Raw genomic sequence first — 23,549 nt, forward strand, 5'->3', positions numbered from 1 at the left:
AATGAGTAATTGAATGATTAAATGTGAGACGTAAAAATATGGGAATTGAAAATACATATTTTATTCCATCAATTTTTCTCAATATTTTATTTAGGAGTGTATAATAAATATTTTTATAATGATATACATGTATAAATTAAAGGAAATATTGTACTTAAGTATTATTGTTTATGTTGCAGACATTTCCATTAATTTTAAAATATTTTATACATGATTGCACCAACGTTTGATTTGTCATGTTGAATGAAAGAATCATTGAAAAGCAACGATTGATATACACATGGATTGTGTACATGTAGCAATTGTATTACATGTAATTATATGTTTCAGCACGTTTGTAATCTTAATCATTATATTATTAGTCAATGCAGAATTTATGCACGAGGTACAATATACTGTACTAGAATGGAAGTACGTTCATGTTCAAATCGCATGACATAAGTATTAATTGATTGAAACATGTAACATCAAATAAAAATGCATTTAAACATGCTTTAACATAACCTTTAAGAATTTCAGACAGGAAATCGGCGCAATGAAATGAAAAGTTTAAATTGTTTTACAAGAGTTTATCAAAACGTTTGATAGTTAAACTGTCAGACATTTGTGTTTGATAATTTACGGTCATTCTAGATTTTTAAACAGAGTTTAGTATAAAAGGCAAGCAGTTCTGAAATGACATCGCAATCGCCAAATACTCGTCTATACACAAACAGGTAAGTGGAAATTTAAATTATATTTTCAAATAATATATAAATACAATTGCTTATTTTCCGTTGTCAGATCTAAAAAAAAAGAAATTTTCTTAAATTGAAATGAAGACCGACAAAGTGTTCATTTTTAGTACGACGTAACAAAATAATATTAATTTACTGATTTAATGAGTAATATGAAAAATTTGAAACCAAAAAACATTTAACAAAAAACATTTTTACAACAGATCCATAACGTAATCCATGAACTTTCATTTATAAAATGTAATTGTAATTTTTTTTCTGATCGTTATTAATAAGCTTATCAATGTACGGAATAAAAAAAATGAGTTAAATTTACTTATTCAAAATGTCGGTATGTTACTTGGGTGTCGTTTTATTTTTGATAATGAATTATTATATAATAATGAAGCTCTATTTTGTAAAAGAAAACTAACTTTACCGTGCCATTCCGAACAAAATATATAGAACTGTCCGTTGGTTATGGGGATAAGTGGTTATTTTACAAAGTAAAAAATATATAATTGGAAAAGATTATGGCAAAATGAAAGCCCAATTATTTTGACGTTTACCTGTGCACTCGTAACTTACACTTGGATGGCCTCATTGTCACTTTTATTTAATATGTTTATGTTTTCCCCCTAAAATTACAGTTTCCATATCGGTATCTTCTCTATCTATTTCTAGTTGAAAAAAATGTTTCTTTGTTGGATATGATTAGAATTTATGCTTATACTCTTTGTTAAGAATAAAAATAAGAATGAATTTTAACCATACTTCTTACACGAGTGACAAAGAGTTAATAGCTAATTAGTACATTATCATTTACGCATTGGAAGTAATTATCGGAAACGTAATTCCTTTTTTTTCATTTCTACATTGAACGAAATTCACGAAGTTGCGTTTCAGTTACCCCTTTCTTTTATTTTTTATCACGAACTTACTTTCACAAGTTTTGACGCTTCTTTTTTCAAAATTAATTACATGTATATGCAAATATATGATATGATATAATTATAGTTAATAGTAATTCCAACATATGAAATAAACGATATAGAGCAGTTCTCTTACAACAACTTCGGTTAATAATTGACGGTTAATAGGGTGTATCAGCTTTTTACACATGCCTAATAATTTCCTAAAAAAATACATTGTTCTTCCTTGGTGTTTGAACGCGTGTCTCGTGTGTATTTTTCTCAATGGGAACTCTGCCTCTGGCAGCTGAAACCTTAAATATAATTACAAAATATAGGTGAATGTGTTTATTATGATCTTTTTTTATCTAAAATTTCAGACAATCACGCAGCAATGAAGTCAGCAATTTTGTTCGCTCTCATCGGGGCCGCTATGGCCATCGGTAAAGGTAAATATCGGAGAAGTGGCAGTGTAATCCTACCCTTATATGAATACAAATTAAATAAAAAGTTTCTTTTTATATATAAAAAGCTCCACAAAAGATTGATTCCATTAAAAAGTTACATTTCATATAAAAATGAAAATACATTTTGTAAGATTATGAGCTAAGATTAGTTTCATTTTAATGTAGCAAGTGTTGACAAAATTAAACAAATGATAAAAATAATTTAAGGTGGCGGCGGAGGCGGTGGAACCGGTTACGGTTATGGAGGTGGTTACGGTGGTGGCTATGGAGGTGGCTACGGAGGTGGCTATGGAGGAGGTATGGGAGGAGGTAGTGGTGGTGGCTCCGGAGGAGGAGTGATTATTGTGACTGGAGGCGGTAGCGGAGGAGGATACGGCAGTGGATACGGCAGTGGATATGGAAGTGGATACGGAAGTGGATACGGAAGTGGATATGGAAGCGGATACGGAAGCGGATACGGAAGTGGATATGGTGGTGGATACGGCGCTGGCTACGGAGGTGGTTATGGAGGCGGTATGGGCGGTGGTAAATATGGAGGAGGTGGACTCGGTGGTGGCTACGGAGGCGGATATGGCGGTGGATATGGAGGTGGATACGGAGGTGGAATGGGCGGTGGCAGCTCTGGTGGTGTTGTGATCGTATCCGGTGGTGGTGCTGGCGGTATGGGCGGAGGCTACGGAGGTGGATATGGTGGCGGCTATGGAGGTGGATATAGCGGTGGTGCTGGCGGTATGGGTGGTATGGGAAGCGGATATGGAGGTGGATATGGAGGTGTATCATCACTACATACTTGTTCTTTCCTGAACATCATTTTTTTTCACAATGATCGTCATTTAGTATAACAATGAGTTTTATTTATTAGGCGGCGTGTGTGCTTTAATAAAAAAAACGTTTGTCAAATATATACAAAAGTGTATTATTTTCTTATATTTTCAATACAAACAATATCATTTTCTTAATATTTTTGCATTATTTATATTTATTTATCTATGCTATAATATCATTAATCATGAAATTACAAACTACAAATCAGGTGGATACGGAGGCGGATACGGCGGAGGAAGTGGAGGCGGAGTCATTAAAATTGTAACCGGAGGTGGTAGTGGAGGCGGATACGGAGGCGGCTATGGAGGTGGATATGGCGGTGGATACGGAGGTGGAATTGGTAAATACCGGTTTTGATAAAGAAATTTAAATACCTTACGATATGATAACAAACTATTGCAAGTGTATTTTTTCGTCACGTTGATCATTTAAGACATTTTTTTTACTTAAAAGAAAAACAAAAAAAATAAAAACAAGATATCAATCAGATCAATAATTATACAAAGTATTTAGATATGGTACCAAAACAAAATCGTTTAATGTGAGCATACGATCTTAAATGAAACCAATTATCAAGCAAAATTAGTTAATAGAAGACTTTCTTTAATTTCAGGAGGCGGTATTGGTGGCGGTGTCGGAGGCGGAGTAGGAGGTGGAGTCGGAGGTGGAGTAGGAGGTGGAGTCGGAGGTGGCGTCGGAGGTGGTTACGGAGGTGGATATGGTGGTGGATACGGAGGTGGTATGGGAGGCGGTGTTGCCCTTACCAAATGTAAGTAAAAGTCTAACACTAGGTGTCAGTACCCATCTTTGAGCGAAAATATAATTATATTAATAGCATTACATAATTATATGATTATTTTAAAATTTCCTCTTTGCTTTTATTATCATATTAATAAAAAATAAATAAATATATAAACCACTATGTAAGTGTACTTATATCATTTATACATTTTTTATATTATATTTTCAGCATACTAAACAGATCTAAAACCGACCGCCGGAGAAATACGAAATAATTTCGACCATGATTTGCATATGTATGTGTGACATCTCACTATCCCGACGGATTATTGACCGGACCGATTTACCGACGAGATTAATCATCTTTTAAAAATAAATACGCCTAGTTTTTATATAGACTTTATATACCCTTGTTTCTCAAATATTTCTTTTGCTGTTTGTGTATGGAAACCTTCGCTTGTAGTTAATAAAGCATATCAAAAATGTAAACAAGTGTTAATTGTACTTCATAATATATGTAAGTGTTTTTGTCTGAGTGCAATCATTAAAAAACATATTTGATGACATCTCAAGTACTGCGTCAGATATATCAATGAACCGTAGCAAAGATAACAAACTTATAGCTAATAAACAGCCAATCAACATAATTTAAATACCAAAATGATATTCATATAACGATATCAGTGACGTAGATAACTACGGAACAGTAAATGCACATTAAGCCTCAGAAATGTATGGGTTATCTTCCTTCTGTACAAAAGGCATGATATACATTTGTTTTGTATTGTTAGTGTATTAACTGATTTAAACAAAATAGATGCTCATCATCTGAGAGAAAAAGCTCTGAATGCGAACTATACGTGAGACATGTAGCAAACGAATCAAAACAGCATTTGACTTCCATAAAAATTACTAAATCACTATATATGTGCTAAACACAAAAGTAGCAAAAAGATGGCCCAACTATATGGCTAATGTGCATCTTTGAAAAACAAACAAATGTAACAGAACACACAGATAAAAATAGCTTTTCAAAATTAATTTAAATGATTATAAACGTTTGCATGGACCTTTCAATAAGAAATTACGTGTACGCTGTAATGCTTAACAGGAGCATATTTTTTTCCAAAATGCATTTTAAGAGCAAGTATAATACAAGATGACCCAATAAAACATAACACTAAATGATTTTAATATTTTTAAGAAAAACTAATCATGGAAAAACCAGTTCTATACATTTCCTGTTAGATTATATTAAGAAATGTTTAGTACCTCGAAAAGAGCTGTGCATTTAATTGCACTGCACGGATGTTTTACTAAATAGATAAAATACAGATAATTAATGAAAATCAAATTGTTCGTTTTACAATAAGGTAATGTCGTATATGTTTGATTGTAGAGTAAACAAACGAGCAGCACTTTGTACCACATCTGCAGCAAATAGGGTCATGGAATAATGGGATTTTCTATGTTAAAAAATTGTAATGGATACCAATAACATGATACAAGTATTTCCATTCAAAAACATGCTATAGTAAATATTGTTACTATAGTGTTATAAAGTGCAGCATTAGAAACCCTTCAAATTAAGGTATAAGTAATAGCAAATAACTGAACTTGTTAGAATGCACATTATGTAATAGAAAGAGCACCGAAACACGAGGCTATCTGATTTGTACGAGGGGGCGTAGCCGAGTGTTTTGGTGTTCTTTCTCTTTTGTATCATAGTCAAACATGAAAACACGTTCCCTGTTATCACAATTTTAAGAGTGTTTGATATTGCGTTATAGCCCGGGACAATTTTTATTACAGTTGATATATAAAACTACTGAGGGTTCAGTGATCACCGCCGTATGAACGAATCTGCGGATATTTCTAATTCAAAATTTCACTATTATGTGATAGGGGCGTGAATAGTACCTTGCATTTTCATCCATGAACATGCCCAACCCAATAAACCTGCAACATTTTCATTTTTGCAGGTTCGAAATTGTTGCTTTTCTCTGTTTAAGTAGCAAGTATGGAAGTTCATGTAAGAATAATCTGGATGACCATGCTACTTTAAATATATAAAGTCTTTGTAAAAACGTTTGTTAACAAACAATCTTTACCATGAAGAAATGTTTTAAAGTATAAAATGCTGTTATGTTTTCCTGTCTGTAAATGAGTTATGAGTTTTATGGGGGATATTATTGGTATACCCTGAAAAAGGATAAATTAAAAATAAGTAGCTCATTAATTCAGCCGGGCAAACAAACAAACTGAAAGCAAATTCTCTCGGACAACTTTTTATAAATGTCAATATTTTTGGATTATGCGCAAAAAGAAAACAGGATTTAAAATGATATTTTAATTAATACGTTGATAAATATTTTTTGAAAATTTTCATTATTAAAGATGTACTTTGCTCAAATTTGACATCAGGATATATTTATAATTGCTACACAGTTTTGTTTGTGTAAATGTAATATAAACATGACTTCACAGAAAGTAAGAGTAGATATGTTTAAAATTCTACATCATTCTATGGATGGTCACCATATGAATATTTAGTGTCATTAAAACTTAACTTGACCAGTAAAAGGGAACGCAGCTTCCAATGCATAGTTTATTCATTCTTTTATTCAAGTTAGACATATTGAGTTAGTATTTCATGAATTTCATAAATTTCTGTCATTAAAATATTTTACTAAAGAATGAGCATAGTATAATATATAGAATACCAAAAATGTGCTATTAATGTCTTTTTTTTACAAATATTTTATTCCGACAATCTTGGGAATGGTTATTATTGTTCGTAAAGTCACGAAGACAATAAACTTATTTATTATAATTATATAATTTATACAACATATTTAAATTGCAACTGAATTAATATAAAATCTAAATTAACTATACAATATTTGTTAAGATCGACGGTTTCGGAGCCCGGACACCGCCGATAAGTGGGCCGCCCTGAAATCAAAACAAGCCGTACGTGAAAATGAATGTAAGTGACCGAAAAGGCCGTAATAAGGCAAAACAGCAAACGTAAGCTGAGAAACAACCTAAGTGCCATTGGGCCATAATTATTCGCTCATATGGAGCTCTTGTAAGTACAAAATTGTCCCTATTTACGAGCACCAGCGATAGGGATCAAGTGGATGAAGAAAAGTAAGACAGGTTATTGCATTTGAAAACCCGGTAAAAATGAACCAAATGGACGAGCATCTGAATATGATATTTCTGTCGCTTTCCCTTTCTCTTCCGTCACAATAAGTAAACCCCGGCAAAAAAAAGCTAATCAATGGGCATGCTCTGGAGTGCGGGTAACTAATACCTGCACTCCAGTTAACGCACTGCATGCACATGTATACGATTTAACTCTGACACATTTTCAACAGAAAGGTCCCCCAAACTATGATACAAAATAAAAAGAAAGCTTATAGTAATAATGTTAATGTCTATGTTATGTACAAATACTTGTTCCAATGATTTATACACTTCACCCAAGCAAATGTATAAAGCGGAGGTGTTTGGCGGTATATCCCGAAAAGCAAGTGCGCTTATATTGTTTATCTTAACTAGATGTGTTCCGCCCCCTATTATATATGATTTTTGATAATATACAAATAATGGTGATGTAAGATATTTATTGTTTTAACTTAACATATCTTATTACGATATAAATATTATAAATATCATTGACCAGTTAAGATACAGATATCTTTTGACAGCAATATGTACATATCACATTGGATTCATACATGAACACAGAAGAACCAGTTGAAAATTTAATATTTTAGAAGCAAGTCTCGAGTCAATAAGTACCCAAGTAGAATACGCCAAAATTAGTAATCTCTGTCCAAAGTCGACCCGGCCACAAGTCAATCTAACCCAAAATTGTTTCTTTCGTCTTCGAAAACATTTTCCCCCAGATAATAATTAGTGCAAGCAACTAAGATGGTGATAACTAACAAATGTGAAAATACAATTTGCTGTCTGCAATAATTTAAATTTATTATTTATTCTATTATTATTTATATAACAAAATACTATCAAATCAATTTTTTATGTATTTGATTTATCTTATTTACACATTACTCATGCTAATGGATTCAGTATTTTAAAGCTTTATAATAATATATTAAAAAACATTTAACGCTAAAACATTTTTAACACTAAAAAATACAAGTCAGCTTTCACATTTTTGTAAGTAAAATCTAAAAGAAACGGCAAATCAAGTATAGAAATACTCAACAGTGAAAAGACAATTAAGTATTGAAATAACACAACAAAAAACAAAACAAACAAAAACAAACAAGAGGACCATGATGGCCCAGGGTCGCTCACCAGAAAACAACTGCTTTTCAGTGTTGGAAATTATCCATTGTCAATATTTTCAAATATTAAATTTGAGCATAGAATATCTTTAAACAATAATTTGAAGAACTGCCATGACCAGGGACATTTAAGCTTTAGCTTAAACGGTGCCAATCAAATTAATATTAGCAAATTTGATAAAAGACTACCTTAGAATGCTACAAAGTTTTGCGATCATCTATCAATTATTTCAGTAGGAAATGGTGTTCAAAGTTGTTTCTATTTTTAGCTTTAGTGGCCCCTAATAGGGGTTAATCAAATTAATATGAGAAAACTTGATAAAAGAGTACCTAAGAATGCTACAGATAAAGTTTGGTGATCACCCATCAATAATTTCTGTCCAAAGGTATTTCTATTTTTAGCCCTAGAGACCTCTTAACGGAGCCAATAAAATTAATATGAGTACGTTAGACGTTTAAAGGTATTTCTTTTTTAGCTTTAATTGTCCCTAAAAGGGGCCAATCACATAAATATGAGCAAATTTGATACAAGACTACCCAAGAATGCTACAAAAAAGTTTGGTGATCATCCATCAATTAGTTCTGTTTAAAGATATTTCTATTTTTAACGGGACCAATAAAATTGATATGAGTAAACCTCTTAAAAGACTTCCCAAGAATGCTACAGACAAAGTTTGGTGATCATCCATCAATTAGTTCTGTAGAAGAAGATGATTAAAGAGTTTTCTATTTTTAGCCCTAGAGACCCCTTAAAGGGGCAAATCAAATTAATATAAGCAAACTGGATATATTACTACCCAAGAATGCTAGAGACAAAGTTTGGTGATCATCCATCAATTAGTTCTGTAGTAATAAACGTTTAAAGGTATTTCTATTTTTAGCTTAAGCGGTCCCTAAAAGGGGCAATACAAATTCATATGAGCAAATTTGATAAAAAAAACTATCTACTACCCAAGAATGCTAGAGACAAAGTTTGGTGATCGTCCATCAATTAGTTTTGTAGAAGATGTTTAAAGGTTTTTCTATTTTTAGCCATAGAGACCCCTAAAAGGGGCCAATTAAAATAATATTAGCAAACTTGATAAAAGACTACCTTAGAATGCTACAAAGTTTGGTGATCATCCATCAATTAGTTCTGTAGGAATAGACGTTTAAAGGTTTTTCTATTTTTAGCTTTAGCGACACCTAAAAGGGGCCAATAAAATTCATATGAGCGCACTTGATCAAACAATATCCAAGAATGCTCCAGACAAAGTTTGGTGATCATCCATCAATTAGTTGTGTAGTAGATGTTTAAAGGTTTTTCTATTTTTAGCTCTGTTGGCCCTAAAAGAGGCCAATTGAAAAGACATGACCAAATTCAAGTTTGACTGTTACAAGGATGCTTCAGACCAAATTTTAAGTCGCTTTTCATGGAATGACCCTTCTGTATCACATTGAAGGTTCCTTGATAACCGACGTATGAAAACATCTGCGGATGTTTCTAAATTCAAAATTTCACCATTTTTGTGTTTAAATATTGAATTCTGCTGAGGCCGGTGCTAGGGGCCGTGGACGGTAACTTGCACTCTCGCGTACCGTCCATGAACGGGCTCAATCAAACCAAGTCTGCAACATTTTACAATTTTGTCGGTATGGGCTTTCTTTAGGGATTCTGTTTTTCTCTATTTTCTGTGTGAAACTACATCTCACAGAGCTTGGGTATATTTTGTGGCCTTACTTACAAGTTGACCTTTAAGTTAAATTAAGTTACATACATCAAAGCATTGGGGAAAACTTTTACGATTTATTATTGTAAGAGTCATTTTATTTTTCGAATTAATAATGGTTTCAGTTTGATAATCTTATTTTCATATTTAAGGATATTTGTATACGGAGATAAGAAATCATTGCCTTTCCATTTGAAATAAATTTAAATAAATATGTTTTGCAACAAAGCCAGACATTTGAAATTGGTAATGAAGTATAAAGCTGGTGGATGTGAATGTTTTTATTGACTACTCGCAAAATAATAAATAAATCGTGTCAATCCGCATTAAATCATGCGTTTTATGCATATTCAAGTATAAATTAATTTAAAGACCTACAGGTGGATAAGGGTGTATGGGAAGGAGCCAGAATGAAGAAAAAAATTATGGGAAATGGGTCACCATATTTGTATGTAACAACAAAAAAATGAGAATAAAGATCAACACATTGCGACATTCACAGAAGCCCAGTCACAATTGCAGCATGAGCACGGCTTGGTAGTTACTAAGTCAGATGGATAGCTTCCGTACACGAAAGAATCAAAAGTTATGGCGGGAAACGAGCCAACAGCGAGGAAGGGCGTTTGATTTAAAGTCAACGACCTTAACCACTCGGTCACAAATGTATATTTCTTCAGTAAAAAATCTCTAAAACAATAAAACATCTCAGCTTTAAATATTAGTTTTATAAATCCTATAATTCAAATTCACATAACTTTTAATTACTTAATAATTAATTACATTCTTACATGTTCATGTTAATTATCAAAGTTAAGTAATAAAAACCTTGTAAAAGGCGCATATCCATGTAAACTGGAGTTAATATTTTATCCGATTCAATCAACAAAATTAAAATCAAAAAGTTCAAAGTTGTAAAACAAGTTCAATTGCTATCGTTCTGTAATAAAATTGTCTAAACAAGGGTTTTATTGATTTACGACCATTTCATAACTTACCACCTGACTAATTATAAAAGCCCCTTCAGATTGTGATACCTGCGCATTCTTCCAGTTTTCAACCATACGCAAACAGGTATGTCGATTTTAGTCTCTTTGTTTTAGTTATAGTTGAACATACTATATTTCTATTAACAGCTCAAATGTCAAGCACACGCCTAGGTTTAAAATTACTATAATTAAAACATTGCGTTTTAATTCAGTTCATGATAAGACACTTTCTTGCTTTCATATTTGTAATTATGTTGTAATCATTTGTCATTAAAATTATTCTCAAGAAAAAATAATTCAAACATTTTCTCGATATATGTATGATACCCTACAATGTGAGTGATTGTTAGATTTTGTTAATATTAGAGTTCCATGAAAATGTTGCAAAATCAAAAATTATAACATGTTATGTTATAATACATCAAATTACAAAACAGTTTCACTTTTACATTTTCTGTCACGAACAGACTCCATCAAATCAAGTTAGCAATTTTCATATATCAATGCTTTCGAGGAGTCACCCCATTTTTCTCAACAGCAGCTGTCAAGCGCCTTGTGGCAGCTGTAAAAAGGTTGTCCCGTACTTCACTGTACAGTTGCTTTATTTTACTTGTCCTTCGGAACCGTGTCCACAATATTCAAATAATATTGTTGTTTCACTGATTCTGAAAAATCACCCCTTTTTATACATAGTAAGACAGAAGTTTATATCATTACAGACTACCAATAGAAGGATGAAATCCGTTATTCTCCTTACTTTAGTGAGCACCGCCATGGCCATTGGTAAAGGTAGGTATAAACACAATAGAGCCAAACAAATTGCCCGTCACTTATTTTTATTTTTTATAGCTATTAATGCTCTTTTTGCACCGGATTACTTTTGTTGAATGTACTAAATGAAAGATCCTTAATTATTTTATCATTTTACCACCAAGGGACTGTTAGTAAAATTCAATGAAATTGAATCAAAAGTCATTTAAACTTTGACTAAATTGTGGTGTTAATGCACGTGAATTAATCGTTCTTTTTTCTTTTTGATTTCCATTGTGTGGTACGATTATTCTAGTATATTATTTTCTATGCACATTATATTTAATATCTATCATGAAAGTTTCTTGTTCACACAAATAGTTTTATATAAAGTTATAAAACTATATATCTGCTGCCTAAAATTTACAAAATTATTCTTTGAAATCTGAGACCGATTTTTTTGTAAACATCTGTATTTGATAGAAATATGTCTGTATACTTTCTTAGAAGCCAATGACGCGTGCACGAAATTAATGATAAACAGTTAAACAGTTAAAGCCCAAGTCCAAGAATATGTGTATATTTTGTTTCTTTTTAAAGTACACTGTACAAGTGTGTCAGATAACATTTTTGTTTCAACTATTGATAATCAACCACATAATTACTAAAACATCAATTTTACATTTTATATATTTTATGAAAAAAAAATTCATATAGTTTTATACCCTTTAAAATGAAGGACGTGTTAATGTCTGTAGGCTTGTTGTAAAAAATTTGGCGCCTTAAGTCTGTGAGACGCGTGTAATTATAATGATATTTTAAAGATATTTAATTACATATTCTCTGTATACATTAAATTATATTCCATTTTACCGCTGTAGGTGGTGGCGGAGGAGTTGGTTACGGTTACGGAGGAGGATATGGCGGTGGCTACGGAGGTGGCTATGGCGGTGGTTATGGAGGTGGAATGGGAGGAGGAAGTGGAGGAGGAGTCGTTATTGTAACCGGAGGCGGAAGTGGAGGCGGTATGGGAGGAGGATATGGAGGTGGATATGGAAGCGGATACGGAAGTGGATATGGAAGCGGATACGGAAGTGGATATGGAAGCGGATACGGTAGTGGATATGGTGGTGGATACGGTGGTGGATATGGCGGTGGTTACGGTGGCGGTACCAGTGGAGGTGTTGTTATAGTATCCGGAGGTGGAAGTGGTAGTTTGGGAGGCGGTTATGGCGGTGGCTACGGAGGCGGATACGGCGGTGGTTACGGAAGCGGTATTAGCGGTGGTGCAATCGGTGGCGGTATTGGTGGTGGATACGGCGGAGGATACGGAGGTCAGTACAAATACATACTTTAGTTGCTCATTAGCATGTGTGCAAGTGTGTATTGCTAAATATGAACAAAGTAGAAACCAGGATGCTAGTCTTGAATATAATAGGTACATCGGTAGCAATTGAACATGTGTTTCAAACTTATCCAAGAGTCAACGGACATTTATCCTTTTTCTGAATATTTACATTACCAGTAAGTTTTCATTTTATTTTAAGGCGGCTATGGAGGCGGATACGGGGGCGGTAGGGGAGGAGGTAGCGGTGGAAGTGTTATCAAAATTGTAACCGGCGGTGGTAGTGGAGGTGGATACGGGGGTGGTTACGGAGGCGGTTACGGTGGAGGAATGGGTAATTTTTATCTCATCTACTCTGATGATTTAATCACACTGGTTATATATAAAAGTGTTCTTTTATTCAGTTTAATATTTATAATTAATAAACAAATAACCCTGAATGATCATTAATATCACATGCAAATTATAGAGCTCGTAAATAAAGCTACATGTAGAACATTAGAAGATCTTTACTTTAGTCCGGTAGGAACCGCTGGTAAAATGTTGTTAGTTTGTTTACTTTATGTTTGTACAAATTCTTTAAAAAAAACTATGTATTGCCATAGACAAGAAAAACAAAGTGAAATGACAGCATAAACTGTTTGCATAATAAATACGTTTTTCTTGGACTTTGCTTATCCAAAGTTAAAAACAGACTTCACGACGACCTTTCAATAAAATAAATCTACTTTATATGATTTATCGTTACATAATTTTAGAAATTAGATGATTTCTAAAAACTTTTTCATCTAAGGAGGTGGTATTGGGGGTGGTGTCGGAGGCGGTATTGGGGGTGGTGTCGGAGGTGGTATTGGTGGTGGAGTCGGAGGTGGAGTCGGAGGTGGGTACGGAGGTGGATATGGTGGTGGATACGGAGGCGGTATGGGAGGTGGTGTTGCCCTTACCAAATGTAAGTAAAAATTATCATGTTCAAAATTAATGATATTTATGAAACATTGTCATGTTTTTTTTAAACAAATATGAAATGAACAAAAGAAGGGTGGTTTGATTTAGTGTGCCTTTATGAATACTTATTCTTATAGACTTACTAAATAAAAACAACAACGCTTATAGAAATTCATCTCGATATTTATGTAACAATGTTTAATCACTCATTAACATTTTTTCAGCATATTAAATACTTCATCTACACTAGCTGAGACCGATGGCAAAGGCATCTCCTCACTGTCCAATTTGAACGGCGTGTCGACCCGTTTTACCGACGAGATTTCTTCCATATACATGTATGCTTAGTAATTAGATTTTTATACGTTAATCATATCTGTCTAAATGCGCATTGTTTGTATATAAAACCTACCTTACGTTCTCTACAATAAAAGTATTACACATAAATACAGTGTGTGTGCTTTGTTTCTTTTTGTTACATCAGATAACTGTAATTGTTCAGCATGATCAAACCAAAATTAAGTTGAAAAAAACAACAGATCTATATGCTTTCACAAAGATTTTATCCTTTAAAAGATGAAAAACAGTTATATTAAATATCATGGTGGTGAATTGGGCTAATTCTAGATTAACTAGCCAAACCCAAATCACCTGGCCGGGTGGTTAACGGTCAAACTAATAATCTAAGCATTGCTGTCCGCGTAGGTTCAAACCCTGTCAGGGTAAGCAGTTGTTTCCTTGACCAAGAAACTTAACTATCATTTCTTAGTACTATTTGATTCAAGGAACGGATTCGAGAGTGTTTCAATAAGCTTGTAGCTTCAAACACAATCGAACTAAGATAAATTTGTATAAACAAAATCATTACTGCATTGTAACGTCCCGACCTCCTGCAAATGTAATTGATAAATCAGTAGTTAATGCGTGTATCTGTACTCCAAGCACCTTGCTACAGAGTTGGATCTTGAATTGTTTGAGTCAGAACCCGTCCCTTCTTACAAATTTAAACAAAATGAACTTAATAGTTTCATGCTCTCATTCGCAATGTTTGCACTGATTTTACATCAAGATCATTTTCATAAACATACTTAAACAGTGTTAAAATGTATTTAGAATGTAATTTATTGTCAAGTTAGTAATTAACACCTTGCAATCTACTGCAATTGCCTATTATACGTTGAAATTTACACATACAAAAATCGGCCCTTATTTCATTTGTATTCATATCCTTAAAAATACCCTGCATTGCATATAATAAGTGAATTACTTCTTGATGTCTGAAAATGTATTAATTGTTAAAATATTTGTATATTTTTCTCAAGAAATTATTCATGTTATTGGCTCAAAAGACATCTGGAGGTATACAGCTTAAAAAAGGCAAAATATGTCAAATTTGCCGAAATTTATTGTCATGTAATTCATAATTTATCTGTGATTTGAACGTCTCAACAAAGGGTTGTTATAGATGTGTTCGTCATTTTTTCAGGGTCACGATGCAAATGTAATCTCCGAATCTACTATGCGACGTTATTAATGCCAGATAAATAATAATTGTATGAATATTTTATAAATTTGTAAACTTTATCTTCAACCCTGTATTTTAATTACAGTTTTGTTAAAACTGTCACCATAATTTGATAATAGCTTCTTATGTCTTTAGGTATAATTTCAATGTACACATGATATTACACTGTATAAAACAAAACGTCGAAAACTCCGTTCTGGTGCTATGTAAGATTTTTTTTTAGATTTAAACACACTCCTTTACTGGATTTAGATGTATACATATGAATCATATCCCATGTGGTGTAAACATATAATGCTGTTGTGTAAATATTAGTCATTTGAACAGGAAACCTGCATGTCATTACAAAATGCCAGATGCGAGCAGACCTAAGGATGTCACATGTAAAGTATATCCGGCATATATAATACGTAACCAGAACCCGCAAATAAAAGAAATGAATAAATAATAAATAAGAGAACACAAGAAATGTTGTTGTTTTTTTGTTGTTGTTTTTTTTTGTTGTTGTTTTTTTCATTTTATTATATAGATGTTTACAAACAGTCAAACAGGAATATAAGTTGTTACATATTTAATAAAATGAATGTATTGAAGCAAAAACACAATTTCATTTCTGTTTGCATTTTGGAAGGTTCAATAATAAAATCAAGTACACATATTAAAACAAAAAACAAAAACAGCGATTCTAAAGGTTTTCAGTCCTTCTGTCTTCATTTTAACCGTGCCATATAGTTATATTTATAACAATATATAGTTATACTTAAATAAGAATTTAATGGGCAAATTGCGAAATCAGGACTACATTTGCAGGTTCCAAGTGGTAGCCATAAAATATACCCTGTATTTCAGTGTTGTGTCATTTTTATGGTTCTTCGTGATCAATGATTCCAGCATTTTAAAGTGTTGCAAATTGAGTACTGCTCGCCGGTGCTAGGAGAGGGAGGGTGGGGGGGGGGGGGGGGGAGGATGAGGGATTTTGCACTTATTTATTATCCCTTATGTACATTCTCAATCAAACAGTGTATGCAATTTTCATATCATTTTCTTGTGATTAATTCTTCCGAGAGAGCTATATTTTCCAGATAATTACCATAATGTTACTATATTGAATGATTGCCGGCTCCGAACAGAATGTAGCTCTTTAATCCATCACTTATTCAGAAAAAATATGTCCCCCTCACCAAATTGTCAATGTGGACTCCTGGAAAGTAACCACCACTTTTTCTTTGAGTGTCACTTCTATAATGATATGACTCAGACTATTTGATGCTGTTTCTAACATCTGTACTATAACACTTCATACCTTACTAAACGGAGACCAGAATCTTAGCCATGACATTAATTCTAAAATTGTTCAAGCAGTTCATGTATATATACGTGAAAGTAACCGATTTTCATGAGCTTAGATTCACAAAATAATTTGCCAACTTGACCTATCCGAATGAATCTTCTTTACCTTCTTTCTAATTCTTTTCAATTATTTATATTCTTTAAAAAAAGATCTATTGAAAAATAGCTAAAATCTTCGATATTTTTTTCGTTTCAAATATGTTAAAAATTAACTTCATTGTTTCAAACAATATTGCAAACACTGTCATAATTTAACTGCATTGTACAAATATGTAGGAGAAGACCTTTATAAGCTTTATAGCTTTCGGCTCTAATCCTTTTTCATTCGTGTATCTAATTATTGTAAATGTATTAACAACATGATGTACATGTATCATTGTTTGAAATAAACTATGTTTAAATTGATAATCATTATGTACTTACACATATATGTGTCATGGAATGCAAAAATGGGGTTTCTTGACCAAATTTTGGATTTTCACTTTTTTGAATTTTCTGAATCTATGAAATATCAGAAGTAATTCCTGAAAATTTGAAGGTCGTGTCTTTCTTATTAACAAAGATATACATAATTTTGTGTGTATGGTGTCCAGTAAATAATTAAAAATTCACTTAAAAATCTATGATATTTGTGATGTTTAAAGGTGCATGAGGAAAACAACTTATGAAGCTGAAATGAATTTTGTGAAAAAAATGTTTTATGTTATTAAAGTTAATAAATGTTGTATAATACTTTTGGAATACAGCCACCATAATTAAAGCATCATTTACATTATGTTGCCTAGCAACGGACCTATTCCTGGGTTCTTCCTGGCCTTTTTCGTGTAAAAAGTTATGTGCTATGTTTATTTTATAACACTTGCAACTATCAATAGGAAATATATTCTTCTTTCACATTTACAAATAGTTCTATTACATTTCTACAGTGTTAACAGGACATATTACTGTTGAGAGATATCATAATACAACTTCAAAAGAACTAAACACAGTGTCCATTTATCATTCATTTATTAACTTTATTCAGATATTTACTCTGACAGCAGACAACAGTTTAATACAACAGTAAATGAAAGATGACTTTAGTATAACATCATCAAAGGTAGTAATACTAAATAAAGGGCATAATAACACAAATACAACATGAAGGAAACTATATTCTGTTACCTAGCAACCATGGAATATTCTAAATTTTTGTAATTTATTTTGTAAGTAAACAAATTTCTTGGTAAAATATAGCTAACAAAGCAGCAGCAATAAATTAATTTTCAATAAAATTACAAACAATGCCTATTATTTACTTTTAAATAATTTTCCATTCAAGATATTACATGCATTACATGTTCTGTACACTTGACTAGTGATAGTAGGCCATGTTAATTTTAGCAGAAACTCAGTATTTTTGCCATAACCAATAAGCATTTGATCAAATCACTGTGAATTTCCATATTACATAAATATATCTATCTGCTGTATAACTGATTTACATAATACCTAAGCAATTAGTAACAATTAATCAGTGTTGCCAAGCAACCACAATATATTCCATAATTTTCTTTTAAATTTTACAAATTTTAAGTTTGATTAAAATAGATCTCAAAATACCATGAACAAAGCAGCATGATTACAAAAACAAATTACAACTATTAAAACTGCAAATACAATCTGAATAATAGTTCTTGGATCAAAGCATCCTAAAACTCACTTTACTATAGGTTTTGAATTAAATAGATAATATACATAATTTCATAAAAGTATTTTAAGGAACATGTGGTGTTAACTACACTGTTTCACAACAAAGTAAGGACTTTGAATTGACTAGCATGATTTAAATGACATAAAGACAATTCCTACAAAAAAGTTTAATTACTTAAAACTGTCTCTGTATTTAATAAGGTTGCTTAGCAACCAATGAATATTTATTATCTTTAATTAATTTCTAAATTTCCAAATTTTTACAGTCATACAGGAGATTAAGTTACAAAAAAGCAATGTGTGCTATTATAAAAAATTGAAAACAATACCACAAATAATGTGTAACTGAACTTCCGGTATTCAGAGAACAGCCTGCCTCATCATTCCTTCTAATATCATGTTCACAACATTTATCTTTAGGTACATTTAATGTTCTATATTTTGATATTTTACAACTTAGTGATGATTATTTTTTAATTATAGAGTTACATTAGATCAAATATAAAGTATTTTTATTATAATGCACCTGTTAAAAATCCTTCCCAACTGAAGGGAATTTTGGTTGCCTAGCTAACATGGACTATTCTTTGATTTTGCTGCTTCTTTTAACATTTTTTAGAATTTGTGATAATCTTACAATGTGATTCTACACTAATATCAACATAAAAATTCAACTGACCTATAATTGTTATAGATAAAGTATTTTTCATATTCTACAACTATAAAATGTTTAAAATTTGACAACAATTACTGAAGCTTAATATTACTTTACATTTTCATAAAGTCATTTTCAATCTAGATCAAAGCTTAAGATAAGATTACAGTTATCAATTCATAACATTCATAGGTTCAACAGAAGTGTATAACTTTAAGTAAAATGACAAATGACAATAAACTTAATCTCATAAACATTTTGTAAAAATGATGGAAATTAATAACTGGTAAACTGACATCCAAAAATAATATAGGCACCCATTAATTAATATCATAACTTATTAATAACATCAATGATCCACAGTTCCACACACTTGTTAATATAGCATTAGTCCTTAGAGCAGCAGTTATGCAAGACAACACTTGCAGTCTTATCTTATGAAGCATAAAGACAATCATCTCACTTCTACTTGTATCATAAGCTATATTTGAAATGAAGAAAATAATGACAGTCCATACATGACCACTAAGTTATAGGAACTCCAATTATACTCAAGAGTAATAGACTGCTCTTTCTCTTTCCACCTTTTTTCACATAATGTCAATATCCAACTTTATTTCTATTTTCCGATTTCGGGATAACCGGTTTTGGCCACACAGTATTTTAGGTATGTCAGATGTGAAGAACTGTACTTCAGGTTAAAGACCTCTGGGAGGCATTTGTTTCAGTAAATACATTTTACCCTGCACAGAGTTAATATATTATTTACATGTTATAACACCTGGCTCCATTGTACTTGCACACAAATGGTGGTATTTGGATAACTGTTTGAGGGGTTTAACCCTAGGGATTTTCTGGATCATCTATAAGCTGTGGAATATTGTGCCCTGCAGGACAGTACACTGAGGCAACCTGTTGCATTGTTTCTTCACTTTCCAGATATAAAAGTGCCAAACATGTTGAGACTGACACTTCCATGGAGTCCTAAAATACATATAAATTGGAAGTTTAAAAAGTTTGCATAGGATGTAAATAGTACTTAATACTCAAAATTATGATTATATTTAAATATAAACTGAATATTCCTTTTGCAACTGAAAATACTATGGCATGGGAGAATTATAATAAAAATTAATTCATGGCAAAGGAACACATCTGACATAAAAAATATAGAAATCTACCTAATATAATATTCTTACATATTTTTTTACAATATGGGCATGAAAAAAATATGTCAAAAAATGTTATTGGCAAACTAACCTGATCCCTCTGCACAAAAACCAAACACATGGAACTTTCTTGGTGTCCTAAAACATATTGGACCAACCTGTTGAGAATGATGGGGATTATGCACTTGTTGGACATAATTCCAAGGGTTGGAGTACTTTACATCAAGAGTGCATGGTGAAGTGCCTGAAATGTACAGTAGTTAAATTTATAAATTATGTATTATTGTTATACAGTTATTACAATTTATATAAAAGTCAGATTTTCCTGAGGTCCTCAAGTTTTGCTAAAAAGGCACCTGCCAATATGATTCCTTTAATATGCATCCTTTCTAGAAAGCTTGTCATAGGGCTGTGACCTTTTTTTATTAAAATATTAGTTAAATTATTTCATACAAGTTCAGGCTTAGGTATTCATTAATGTGCTTCTAAGTGTGAACAAAAAAAAAATGATATTTTGATGTGACATCATATGCAAATATAATGTAAATACACGCTAAGTGTAAGCGTTACACTATACAGTAGTCAAGTTGTGTCAATGGAAAAATATTCCTTTTAATTTTAAACAGTCTTAAAGTTAGGTATGTGATTAATAGAATATTATATTTGTGTGGGTTCTTAACTTATTACATATAACTCATTGAATAAAATAATATTGTGCTTGCATTATATAATTTTATTCAACTTATTCAATAAATTCAATATTAATTGTACCTAGACTCAGGCTACAGTAGAGGCTATGCACTCATTCAATACCCTCCGTTTATTGAATCTGGTTATGAAAAATTATGGAAACTGCACCATCTCCATATTTTTAATTTTAAAGGTCTGAAAATTTTAAACAGCTCAAACAATGTAGCCAGAAATATATTTTCACTTTTGAGAAATCTATTAATCACATACTGTTGTCAGTGTTGATCAATACAAGTTTTCAACAGTTCAAATTTTTAATCTCATACATGTACTGTACTGTACAGTATGCATGGAAGAAAGTAAAAGATTAAAATTCTTGAAAATCTTGAATTTCCTCACTTTGATGATTGTTTTATCTTAGAGATTAATTACATAAATTTTGGTATTAATTGCTTTGAGTAAATAATTACTTGGCTGCCATTTTCCATGTTGCTATCAACAAACCGTTGTCCAGGAACTGCAATTGTTTCTACTTCCGGGTATAATTATTTTCCGATAAAATACATATTTTAGCAAAAATACTAGAAAAAATGCATACTCACTTAACCCGAATAATCCAGTTTTATATAAGTTTTGTCAAAGCAGACTTTGTCGGTGTAAAATATACTTTTAAACACCGAAAACATCGAATCAATTCACCAATAATTTATCAACAATCAATGTCAGATGACGTAATCAGTGGTCCTCGTAAAAATCTTTCCCCGTGATAATTTTACTCACTGTCATAGGATGAACGGTAGCAAATTATTTTCGCCGTTGATTACTCTGTATGAATCAGGACCCCATGTGCTGACAAGTCATTTATTATATAATTAAGCGCTGTTTTTACTGCCAGTTGAACGGAAAAATAACGAGGAAAAAATGGCGTCAAAGATCTCGCATTTTCTCGATAACGACGTCAACGTCAAGAAGCCCCATTTTTGCATTCCACTACACATATTATGGTTTGTTAACAAGGTTCAGATTTATGTAGTTTTCACATTCATCGGTTGTTTCAATAGTAAGTTTTCGATTTGGCAACAGTTTGGATTTCACTTGAACAAAAATGAGTAAGTCGACAGTGTAATCGTTGATCTGGTATAACAAGTCTCTCCTAATCCAAGATTATCGACGATTCGTTTTATGTCACTGAACCAATTCTTACATCATGGATAAACACCCGCTTTGTCATCCTGTTGTCGTCCATGAATAATAGCCTGTTCCAGAAGCGTAAAATACATATGCAGTGTCTATACAGGCTAGATAGCAAACCGTATAATGCGAGAATGAGTGTGAACCTACAGACATGTATACTAATTGTTTTATGTTTTGTAGGTGGTAGCGTTGGTTACGGAGGTGGTAATGGCGGTGGAAATGTTGGTGCTTTCGGAGGAGGAGCTGTGATCGTATCTGGAATGGGTAGTGGTAATGGTAGTGGTGCTGGTGATGCTGATGGTGAAACTGGCGGCAGATTGGAAGGCAGTGCAGGTGGTGGCCACAGCGGCGGGACTGAAGGCAGGGGTAAAGGAATATTTGAAAGCGGAATGGGAAGAGGTTCTGGAAGTAACGTTCTTTACGTATCCGGTGGCGGAAGCGGAAGAGGTGAAAAATATGGAGGAGGTGTGACCGGAGAATATCGTGGTGGATATGGTGGCGGTGTAGGGGGTGGTAGCAGTGGAGGTGTTGTTATTGTATCTAGTTATGGGGTCAGAAGCGGCATTGGTGGTGGTACAGTCGGCCTAGAAATTGGAGGTGGAGTTAGTTTTTGAGGAGGTTTCGCAGGTGAATATGGTGGTTAATTTATTTAAAATTTACTGATATTTATCTATAAAACTCGGCCATTATTAGTACCCTTCTTTTACAAAAGCATCATAATGTTGTGACACGACTGTGATTTCATTAGAATTACTTAAATACTTAAAGATTGGTGCTCAGAATTTTCCTTTATAAAAATTAAAAGTAACTTTACATTATTTCCTTCTTTGATCCTTTAGATGGTTACGAGGGTAGAATGGGCGATAGAAGTAGAGAAAATTTAATCAAGATTATAACAAGTAGTGGGCAGCGGATTTGGATATGATGGAGGCATTGGTCAGTATTTTTCTTGATTTTATAATATTGTAGTAAAATTCCTCCATGTGTTTTTGATTGGTGGTAGATTATTTTAAATGAATGAAATTAGTATTTGATTGTTTTTATATGTGAAAATGAAAGTAAAATAAGATTATTTTAAGAGTCGAAAGATACATGAAATTTCCATTATTGATTACAAGAGGTGGTGTCAGAGGAGGAACAGGGATCGGTAGTGCAGGCGAAATAGTAGGCGGAACTGTACGCAGAATTGCAGGGAGATAGGAGGCGTAATCGGTGTTGGTATTAGAGAAGGTGCATCTCTGCCCAAATATAAGTTTAAAAATTACAATCGTAATAATTATTGAATATGAAAGTTGTTATGAAATATTACATTTTAAAGAAATTAAGTAAACAAAATAGGCCTCAATCAAAAGGTCTAAATTCAAGCAAGTTATGAAATTAGTGTTAAAACAACTAAACAGCATACAAGAAAAAAAATCAAGAAATTCCGCGTAACAGAATGACTTTGGTTGGTTGGCCCAGTCTGGTGTTTTTGGCGTTATGCTTACTGGACTGATATACCGATGAGATTTTTAACCTTATGATTTGTTATTATAGCTAGCTTATTTGTGTTGTATT

At 32.5% G+C, this 23,549-nt stretch overlaps 1 protein-coding gene and 2 long non-coding RNA genes across 6 annotated transcripts in view; 2 read left to right on the plus strand and 1 right to left on the minus strand.

The window, feature by feature from the left end:
• The first annotated feature begins 645 nt into the window (after positions 1-645).
• LOC132719947 (uncharacterized) overlaps positions 646-23,549 on the plus strand; it is a 30,860-nt gene continuing 7,956 nt past the window's right edge. Inside the window, exons 1-6 of one of the 3 annotated variants that reach the window (XM_060703907.1) lie at positions 646-716; positions 2,008-2,076; positions 2,302-2,472; positions 12,474-12,761; positions 12,975-13,106; positions 13,566-13,676. In XM_060703907.1, the coding sequence (XP_060559890.1) occupies positions 2,022-2,076; positions 2,302-2,472; positions 12,474-12,761; positions 12,975-13,106; positions 13,566-13,676 (757 nt within the window). In that variant the 5' untranslated portion in view covers positions 646-716; positions 2,008-2,021. Of the gene's footprint in view, positions 717-2,007; positions 2,077-2,301; positions 2,866-3,127; positions 3,260-3,532; positions 3,689-3,889; positions 4,153-12,473; positions 12,762-12,974; positions 13,107-13,565; positions 13,677-23,549 lie in introns of those variants that run through there. The other 2 variants (XM_060703909.1, XM_060703906.1) reach the window with 2 other exon arrangements.
• On the plus strand, positions 10,725-12,466 carry LOC132719948 (uncharacterized). Its single transcript, XR_009624291.1, has 3 exons — positions 10,725-10,762; positions 11,397-11,466; positions 12,309-12,466. It is a non-coding gene; the product is annotated as an uncharacterized LOC132719948 (long non-coding RNA).
• On the minus strand, positions 17,584-21,796 carry LOC132719946 (uncharacterized). Of its 2 annotated transcripts, XR_009624290.1 has the most exons (3): positions 21,401-21,796; positions 20,200-20,352; positions 17,584-19,923 (listed from the first exon to the last, which is right to left on the minus strand). It is a non-coding gene; the product is annotated as an uncharacterized LOC132719946 (long non-coding RNA). The 2 variants fall into 2 exon arrangements; XR_009624289.1 differs by having other exon boundaries at positions 20,200-21,796.

This window comes from Ruditapes philippinarum, unplaced genomic scaffold (genome assembly GCF_026571515.1).
Source record: "Ruditapes philippinarum isolate M1 unplaced genomic scaffold, ASM2657151v2 ctg5575_1_1_1_1, whole genome shotgun sequence".
In the NCBI taxonomy this organism is placed as follows: Eukaryota; Metazoa; Mollusca; class Bivalvia; order Venerida; family Veneridae; genus Ruditapes; species Ruditapes philippinarum.